Raw genomic sequence first — 10,372 nt, forward strand, 5'->3', positions numbered from 1 at the left:
AATATGAATCACTTTTTTTGTGTGTATGTGGTTGTACCCCTCTTTCAGTGGTCATCAAAACGACGGGTGAAGACACTACGGTCTTCATCTGTTCCAACACATTGTGCTCCTTTTGGGTGTGTGCGCCTTGGCCATTATAATACACAGAAACACAAAAGAGTTTCACAACTGACTTTGTAAGACGCAGTAATATTAGTTTTTTTTGCAAAGGACAAAAAAATATTTACCTGTGAGTATTGTTCAATAGTCTGTCTACATGTGTTACTTCACCATTTGTTATCAAATATTCATTGCTTAAAGGGGATATAACGCCGCAACTGGCGATGCTGTTCGTCAGCCTATAGAGTTTTGCATTGTGTATGACCATTGAAATTGCAGACAGTCAAGTGATGTGTTTTGAATTCAAAACTTAATCCTTTTTTTTAATGTTTTGTTTGACAGTAAACTCCAACTGGGAGTCGCAATAAACATTTTACAGCAAATGACAGCTTAAAGCCTGACAGCCTTGCACTTTTAGTTTAAACCCCATGGAGACACCCAGTATGTTGTACAAAATACAAGCAAGAATGTTTAAAAGGGCTATTAAAACATTGATTTATTTCCATAAATAAATCAGCATCAAATAAAAAATAAAAAAATCCTAGAGGAAAAAAAACACCGTCCCTTCAAAAATGAACCCCCCCACCAAAAAAAGTGTCTGTTAGCCCGACAACGCTGGTTCGTACGCGATCATCTCAGTAGGGAGTTGCGGTCGGTCACGAGCTTCTCCAGCCTCTTGATCTTGCGCTTGTTCTTGGGCATGGTTTTGTCATACATGCCGTTCTTCAGCAGGTGCTCCTTGCTGTGGTGTACCTGAGCGCCGTGCTCCAGCTGGAAGGAACACAGGGCCTTCAGTGGCCTCAGCAGCACCTTGAATTCAAAATGGATTATTTGTCATTAGGGCTTGAATAAATAAGGGTGTAAAATGTGGGGTACTTGAGGTCAGACATGTATGTTTCTTAGCGGGTATTATATTCACTCCTCACTTTTTGGAAACAGTCGCTTAGAGTGGTCGGAAAAGTCGCTAGGTTGGCAACAGTGACTGTGCTTTCGTAAACCAGCTCCTCTCTGTTTGCAGCCATGTTGTTAGTGGAAGCAGTGCCCAAAAGCGGGAAGAAGCCGCTACAATGAAATCCTTCTATCAAATCAAGAGGCAAGCCCTATTTGCTATGTACCTCTTGGAAGATGTCATTGCACTCCAGGATGGACAGAGCGACGGCGGCGCACTCCAGCGTGGACAGGCAGATGTTGGACGGCTGCGTGCGGATCACGTACTGGCTCAACAGACTTCGGTTTAGCTGCACCTGATGGACACAAACTGGTAGTGATGACAAGCAAAGGTTGTGTTTGGAATCGTTCACTCGTTCCCTGCTCCCTAATCCCGACAGCGTTGCCCCGCTACGTCTCGGATCATCGTTTGCATCTCCGCAGATTTTTAAGCATTTGCTTTTATGGGTTTTATAGCATACAGGCAAGTCTGAATTTACAGTTCCACGCTCAGCTCACTACACAACAAGCAGCAGTTTGGCAGTGAGTGAACAAATCTTAGAAAAAGAGGCTTGAGGCTGTTTTTTGCCACTCCCATTTGAAGTTTATTGTCAAACTAAACATAAAACAAAGAGAATTACATATTGTGTATTGAAAACAACCGCATAGCTTTGCCTTAGGAAAGTGCATTTAGTTTAATGCTAACAAACAATGCAAAATACCATGGACCCGATAACAAATAGCACGGGTGTGTTACAACCCTCTAAGCAACGGATATTTGAGCACAAATGGTGACACAACATGTGTTGACAGACAATATAACAATTGTGTGGCAAAAACCGTTTAATTCTTCACATTATATTCAATGATGTCATGATTGTATGTTTTTATAAAGTACAATAATATAGAGTGCCACTTTCTTATTCAAAAAAGGTTAAAAACATTTGTTGGCTTTTATGGTAGGCTGGAACGGCGTAATGGAATTTCAATTATTTTCAATGGGTAAAGATGATTTGAGATAAAGTGTTATGAGGTCATCAGGTCACGGAACGAAAATAAACTCCTACCTCAGTTGTTCACTACTTTTCAAGATGCATTGTGGGATACGTAGAGAGCACTATATAGGAGACAATCTATTCTCACTACACATTCAAACAGCACAAATAAAATAGCAAACTCACTATATTGGGTACTATATAGGGGATAGGGAGTGATTCGGAACACAGCCAAACTGTCATTGTATTCACTCCATGTACCTGCTTGGGGAGATGCAGTATGCTGTTTTTGAGGAAAATGTTTTTGGCCTGGCTCCAAGTGCCATCGATGAGGATGATGTTATGCGTCACAGCGTCCACTCCTGGGCGCTGCGCTAACTCCTCCAGGTTCTGGGAGTTGGGGCCCGGGTAAAGGATCAGAGTCCGGCTGTCCCGGCACACTTCGGCCAGCTCCGGGTTCCTGAGAGACAGAGATAAAAAAATGAATCTGAAACTACGGTGTCTATATAAAAGGAGGAATAATATAGCAACCCCTTTTCCGACTGCCTTTAAAAGACGGCATTTTTAATCAAACTAAAAACCAGGGTGGAAATTTCCACAACGTGAGTCTTCACCGTGCACTTCAGGGGTGGGCAAATATAAAGTATATGCTCAAGGGCCACATTTGACCGTTAAAATGTACAGAAAGGTCGGTCATTTGTGAATAAGACAATGAATGAATGAATGAATAAATAAATAAATAAAGTTAAAATGTGCATGTTTTTTTAAATTCAGCATTAACTAACAAATTATTTAAAAAAAAAAAAATAAGTTAAATGCAGGGATCTCCTTTGATGTACGTCCTTGTGTCTGAGATGCACAAAATTTAGCAGGGATGCATAAAGTAAGATCAATCTGCGTCTCAGGACTCAGAGCTATGGCTGAATGTATGCTTTTTTTATTTTTTTTAACGAGACAGGGCTCTAGAGTACGACTAAATTGGTCACATATGCACACTGATTTCTGAATGGCGCTACAAAAAAAAAAAACGAAAAAAAACAGAGGGTGTACCTGTAACCCCAGCCAAAAAACCTAAAACTCGACTTGAAAGCAAGACACATGAAACCCATCGCGGTCTCTAAGCCAGAGATACTGAAGAATCTCCCTCTGACTGAGAGTATGCGTGTCTCCGTTCGTCCCCGTGCGTTTGTGTGCAGACGGGCGTGCTTTTTGAAAGTCGTCCTATAAAATGTGCCATCGTGACAGGCTTAAACGTATTTAATCTATTGAGCGAGAGCAACAACAACAAAAACAACTGTAATAAAACTCTGCAATGTAGCAGGACCGTGAACCCTGACATAGCTGAGGATTACTGGATCTGTATTATGTGATGAAAAGTTGCAGGGACTCATTGTTTCCATGACATGTGCCTCCCGGGACTAAAATATATATATACAAAAAAAATTATATATATATAAAAATTACCTAAATATTTAACTGGATAAGTTCATAAATATAGTTCAATGAACTAATTTTAGGAGTAATTATTTATTGTCCCTTCAAAATGTCGCAACACAGCCATTATTGTTTAAACCGCTTGCAACAAAAGCGAGTACACCCCTTAATGAAAATGTCCAAATTTGTCCCATTTCTGAGTTCTTTCTCAAAAGCACAAGCGATTAAATGCTGGATCTACCGTTCTGGATCTAATGCCCCAATTTTTGCAGGAGCTCTGTGTGAAAGTGGCTACTAACAAGGTCAGGTGAGCGCCGCTTACTTGGCTTCGTTAAAGCGTCTCCCGACAATGACGTTGCACTTTCCCGGTGGCAAACATGCGGCGAGAAGAGGCACCGTGCGAAGAACTCTGCTCTCCTGAAAGCAAGGCACACACATGTAACAACAGTATGCTTCGATACAATAATACTTACGTCACAAACAAATTTCATGTTGAGAACCAGGGACGGTGGAACAACTTGAGAAGAATTTGTGGGGTGGGGGTGTCGGTGCTGATCGAAAAAGTTCATCCCGAAAACCAATTGTCGACTAGGGGTGGTGGGTTTAACCTTACCCGTTTTTTTTACTCTGGTAATTCACTACTTATCTTGGTTTGTACAATTTCATGCTATCTTAAGTCCTTTATTTTCAAATCAAGAAAACTTGAAAAATGTGGGTTTTCTAAAACTTGTCCGGTAGTGTGTACCCTGTGTACATATACTGTTGGTACAGCTTGGCTGGCGCCGGCTGGATCGCATCGTACCTGGTAACGGAATTTGGTTGCGAAAGCTCATGTGATAGGACATTTTTGATGGGGTGTTACATCTGCAAAATGGTTGCACCATTCTCCTGCGATTCACATTTCGAATCGAAGCAAAACTAGTAGCCGAACTCTGCGTAATGCGCACGACAGTTCAGGTGGTTTTGGCTCCGATGACAGAGTGCGGTGGGGTTAAATTGCATCTCCGAGCGCTGCTGATTCTGAAGGTCTTGGGCAGATAAGACTGACATGGCAACACAAAGGGGTGAAATCTGACTGGACAAAAAATTAAAAAAATCAAGCATCCACATACACAACTGGATGCAGTGCACCCAAGAGAAACACTACGAAGTTACGATAATAGCCTGTTGGCAATACTTAACACACAATTTCATGGAACAAATATTTAGGTTGTACATGTCGGAAAATGCTTCTGACAGTGTTTAGACCAGCAAAGAACCTATCGCCTACAACTGATATAATGGGGAAAAGGGCTCACCTCTGCTGGGTGCTGTACGATGTAGAGACATGTGGACACGTCCAGGGGTTGTGGGGGTAGAAAGGGACACAGACACACCTTCTGTGGGCGACTACATGATGGGGAGGAGGAAACATCATTTAACCAGCCGCCACTTCTTCTTCTCTTTAGTTTCACTACCAGAGCAAACACATGGTTGAATGGCGAACATTGAAAATAAAAAAATAAAATAAAAAAACAGGCCAATGGCGGCTTTGCTTTCCCGGGCTGGGGGGACTGGCTGGGCTCCGTTCGCTTAGCATTAGCTTAGCTTCGGTCAGTGTCATCATAAATCTGCTCACCGGCACCGTGAACACGTCGGTCTTCGCTCGCTAACCTCGACCGGCAGCGCCGCCAGGTCGCCGAACGCGTCGTCCAAGCGGTCGTCGTCGCTGGAAGTGTCCGGGGAGTCGTCGTCTTTCACGGGGGAGGCCGAGAAGCAACGCGGCGGGCTGGAGGAGACATGTTCCATTGCTAGGAGCTAGCTTTTAGCTCAAGAGGCTACAAACAAGCGAGGTGATCGACAGCTACTTAACAGCCTTCGCCGAGGGAGCCACCTCCACTCCCTGTATTTGAATTTATTTAATACATAAGCACACTTATTGGTATAATATGATTTAATGTCACGATAAGATACTTATTACAGCAGAACTAATTTTATTTACGAATTTCCATCATGAGATTAATCTATCTGTCTCAAGGGGTCATTTCCGGGTCCAAGTTAAACCCACTCGTCGGGCCACCCACATCGTTGTTTTGCAAAGATTTTGAATATTAATGTTTCTCATCAACCCAAAAGTTTGAGTTTGAATTTTGAAAAAAAAAAAAAAAAAATCCTATTTCATGATAGATCAATTCTATAAGGACCATGTAATGTGAATCCTGACATTTGTTTTTAAATAAATTTATTGTATGTTAAAAGATGATTACTGGGGGGGAAATGACAGAACTATGTAGATCTGAAGTGTGGAGCTATTAGCATTAAACTGTTTTTCACCATTTGTTTTCCTTTTTTTTTTTTTTGGGGGGGGGGGTGGGGGGGCATGGCTAAAAGATGAGTTGCCTCTCCCCCACTATATAAGAAGTTTATGTGCCTTTGTTCACAACAGCGGTTATCTGGCACAATTGCGACATGCCGTTAGCTAGCTATGCTTACACCTTAATAATGCATCAGCATTCACATGTAATTTCTACAGAAATGGCATTTTCTAGTTTACTATACAGAATGACTATATATTATCATTTTATTAATTCATTTTACTTTGTTCCAACATAAGGTTCACAATTTACACAAATGAGTAACTGCCCTGTATTCCACATTGGAGACTCGCAGTGCCACATACAGTACCCAGGTGTCCTGAAGGAGTGCATAAACTTCACACATAGTCTTGACATCACACCCATAGACCACATGAATGTCTGTACAAATTGTGTCCTGGGAACTGGAACCGGGTGACTCATACCGGTGAGGAGTTGCTGAACAAAGACAATCACTGAGTTCCAGAAATTATTTCTCTGTTTCAGAAATTCCACGATGGGTTGATCTTAGCTCTCAGCTGGCTACTGCTCGCTAGTTTTTGACTTATTTGTCAGGCTAACTAGTCTAAATGTATTTAAAGTATGTGGGAAGGTTTTATATGGTCTCTGTATCCCGAGTGGGTCTGGATCATATTCACCGCAATAAACAGGGGTTTATGTGAATTGTATTTTTAAGGATGTTAAAGAATTAAACAAGTTGTTTTTGCTGGCTTATTTGGTGAAGTAGTCAAATGATTTTGTGTCTCAAGATGAACCTTTTCTGACTCGGATGCTTCAGGTTGTGTTTGTGTTAAAGCTACTTCAGTGTCTTCTTCCTCAGCTGGTTTCACACCAGAAACATCATTGGTAGATGCATTGCCTAACAAAGGAACATCGGAGGGGATCTGGAGCTCCCGATCTCTCCTCCCCTCATTGCCGGTCTCGCCTGACACCGCCGCCTCCGTCCTTTCCTCTTTCTGTTCTTTCACGGTATAGCTATCATCTGCCGGGGTCCGAGGTGCTAGGACCAGACGCTCCTTCAAGGGGGATCTAGTTTTTCTCCTGGGAGGAGGACATGGTTTTACCACTTCTGATTCTTGCAGCCATGTCTGTTGATTGAAATGCACCAGAGAGTCGATGTGCGAAGTTATGTTGTCATCATCCATCCCTTGCCAGTCAGGCTCAGAGGAAGTCTCAAAGACGGAAAGCGGATTTTGGTGGATTCTGGGGTCTTTTGCACCCGTTCCTGTGACGCTTTTCGTAGTTGACGGACTATCGTTTTCTTGCAAAATAAGGATAGCCTTGATGTCACATGGAGAAGAACTGGCACATGATCTGAACAAATTTGTAATTTCCTCCTCCGAGTTTGGCATTTCACCCTGGAGCAATGTCGAGGGAAAATCAGCAAAATCTTGGGATAAAAGTGGACATCCCTCACATTCCTCCACGGGTACTGGTTGCACCTCCACCACGGGTGTCTCATCTATGAGGGCATACTTCTCCAGGTAGCCCCTGGCTTCCCGATACGAATGTCTACTGTAGAACGACTTTTCAAAAGCCACACTTTCTGTGTCTTCCCTTTTTCGACTTCCAGTAGCCTCTTCGTACAGGTTGTCATACAGGAAGCCGATGGTTTTGGGTTCCTCTAACAAAACTGGGTCAATAATCTTGGGTGGCCCTTCAGGCAAGAAGACTGGCGTCGAGACGTCCTCTTGGCTTCCAAATAAAGTCAATCCATTGGGTTTGGAAGGAGGTGCAGAGGGTTTGATCCCTCCAAGTGCATCCTCTCTTTCCATGTGCCTTCTCATGAGGTAGTCGTCGGTACTACGGTAAAACAATTCATCTAGAAGCTCAGCTTTTAGAGCCCCTGGACCGATAGCATCTGTTTTTTCATCATCCCCACCTGTTGCGGTGTCTTCAGACTGCACTGGCTTCTCTGTGGTGGACTTGTGCTCAGGAACCCCAGGCTCAGGTGGGACAACAGCAGGACTTCCTGGGGCATAGTCATCAGTCAAGGAGAATGCTTCAAGGTAGTCAACATCACAAAAAGCTTCCATTCCTGGAGGCCTTGCCACGGGAGCTCCTGGTGGATCCGTGACACTTGAACCAATGGGCTGTGTTGGATGGACTTGTTCACCTGATCCCACTGAAGCATCTGCCTTTGGTTCGCTGTCCTGCTCACATGTCTCCTCTTCTTTGTCACCAGCAGGTTTAGAAGAAGAGCACTCCTCCAAATAGGACATGTTGTGCACCATCCCCTTGCTCTCCTCTTCATCCACAGTCGCCAGCTTTTGAGGAACAACAATGTTGAGGATTTCTGAGCCTTCAGAGACCAAACTAAATGGCCTTTGTTCCTTATCTTTCCCGGGAACCTCCTGTTCTGCTTCATCTCCCTCATCTTTCTTGTTTAGCGGAGCAACGCTGACTAACTCTGGCCTTTCCGAGATGTCAATTCTCTCTTCCTTTTGTCTTTCTGTTTTAGTTTTCTTCCGCCCTGACAGCAACTCCTCATCCATAACGAAGATAATCCTTCCTGCTGGATTAGAACCAGTTACGCATGCCCTCGCTGGAGCTTGAGGGCCAAGTTCTTTGGTGGGTTCCCCAGCTTCAGGTGCCCAGGACATGGAGCAGCAACTTGGGGTGGTCACCCAAGCGATCCCGCTGTCCTCACCTTGCAAGGTCACCATGGAGAAGGAGGTGTCCATGACCAGACACTGCAACTTTGGACGGACGTTGTCATCGTGGATGACTTTGCGTAAACTGAAGGATAGAATGAAACATCGCTGATGAGGCGTTTGAAGTTTTGACACATTTTTTAGGTCTTGTATACTCTTCATTTTTCATGCACACATAAAATATTCTCATAATTGTCTGTATTCAGTGATTACAGATCTTTTCAAAATGTATTTATAGCCTGTCTGACATTAATTAATGGATGATTAATTTTTCATTACATTTTTGTGTATTTTGGTACACTTTAGGAAAAGTAATCCAATTTCAAGGTGAAAGTGACATTTAGGGTATTTTTATTGCTGTTAAATGTCAAAATGGGTAGCTTTAACTGGAACAAAAAAATGTACGGAAATCCAAACAACCTGTTTTGGAGGTTCTCCACTTCATTGCCGGGATCCTGGTCTGGCTCGGTGATGTCATCGGGCGTCAGAACTTCCATCTCTGCGTCACCATCGTCGTCACCTGTCAAATCCTCCATCATTGAACCTTCTTGATGGAGTTTTTCCCTCCCTGTCTCTCCTCTGCTCTGCTTGTTACCTTGTAAACACGTTCACTCGAGTTTTCCTGCTCAGCATAATCTTGAAATAGAAAACCGGTCTTCCTGTGTTTCATGTGAGGCATTCGCTCCATGTCGGCCGTGACTCGAGCCTGTGGCTTATTTTGTCAATTGACCTTTCGCTAAAAACAACCACCCACCACAACCATCTTAGTTGCTAAATCAGACAAATCTAAGGTGTTGAAATGTGACTTTAGTGCAGTGTTTCCCAACCTTTATTGAGCCAAACTCACAGTACACCACCAAACAAAATTGTCACAAAAGGTATGAATACTGAAATAGTAATGAGCCTTAATTTGCTCACAATTGTACTACCTCATTCTGAAATGTGGGCCTGTTTAGCTAATTGAACACAAAGTTATTTTTCTATTGTATGAATCGCAACAGACGAACACACGGTTTAAGTTTATCTTCTGCTATCTATAGGAAGTACATGGCATTGTTCTGCCTATCACTATACGTCGCTGCATAAATACATGGACAGTATTTTTTTTTTTGTAAAACACATTAATACCTTGACTTGAAAGTGCCCCCGACTTACGAGTTTCTTTAGTTACGTCTCTGACTCTAAGCTAGGAGGGTAATATATATATATATATATATAGAGAGAGAGAGAGAGAGAGAGAGAGAGAGAGAGAGAGAGAGAGAGAGAGAGAGAGAGCGAGAGAGAGAGAGAGAGAGAGTTAGGTATTGGTAGCACACGCTTTTAATTTTGACAAAAAAGCAAATGTCATGAAAATGACAAATGAGCAACTTAACGACATAATTTCAATGCATTGCCTTTGATGGGAACGTCGACCTCTCCAACATGGATGCTACGTAGGCACGTTATTTAGCCGGTCTATATCTTTTCTTTTTTATGGTCTACGATATAACGTCAAGAACATTCAGCCAATCACCTCCAATACAAAATGATTACGGGATGACGTCACGGGTTTACGTTATGGTACCCACTAGTGATCAAGCTAGCAACGAATGGATGTAGAGAGTTTACACTAAGGCTATTTTACAAACAAAAAACAAAAATTATAATTCTATTAATAAACTCGTTTGCGTGTGTTTTGCTTCAGCTCGTTAGAAAAGTGAATTTTAATTCGCTTCTATCCGAGTGGAGCTTTAGCGAGCCGAGCCGAGCGATGCTAGCAGGTGTTAGCAGGTGCTAGCGGGCGGAGGAGGAGGAGGAGGAGGAGGAGGAGGAGGGCTCGCGGTCATCATCAGCATGCGCGTCCGGGCACGCATGCACCCACGGCCGCCAACACGTCAGGCCATGTCGGAGTGAACCGTGCGCCCGAGTG

The 10,372-nt window shown here is 43.1% G+C and overlaps 1 protein-coding gene across 2 annotated transcripts; it reads right to left on the reverse strand.

Moving 5' to 3' along the window:
* Positions 1-414: 414 nt before the first annotated feature.
* On the reverse strand, positions 415-5,479 carry dtwd2 (DTW domain containing 2). 2 transcript variants are annotated; one of them, XM_061698505.1, is made up of 7 exons: positions 5,074-5,479; positions 4,754-4,844; positions 3,778-3,872; positions 2,283-2,481; positions 1,215-1,343; positions 1,026-1,107; positions 728-909 (listed from the first exon to the last, which is right to left on the reverse strand). In XM_061698505.1, exons 1-7 carry the CDS (start codon positions 5,241-5,243, stop codon positions 809-811), a joined length of 867 nt encoding a protein of 288 aa, XP_061554489.1. In that variant the 5' UTR covers positions 5,244-5,479; the 3' UTR covers positions 728-808. The 2 variants fall into 2 exon arrangements, with proteins under 2 accessions (XP_061554490.1, XP_061554489.1); XM_061698506.1 differs by lacking the exon at positions 1,026-1,107 and having other exon boundaries at positions 415-909.
* Positions 5,480-10,372: the final 4,893 nt, after the last annotated feature.

The sequence above is a fragment of the Phycodurus eques genome, chromosome 15, assembly GCF_024500275.1.
Source record: "Phycodurus eques isolate BA_2022a chromosome 15, UOR_Pequ_1.1, whole genome shotgun sequence".
In the NCBI taxonomy this organism is placed as follows: domain Eukaryota; kingdom Metazoa; phylum Chordata; class Actinopteri; order Syngnathiformes; family Syngnathidae; genus Phycodurus; species Phycodurus eques.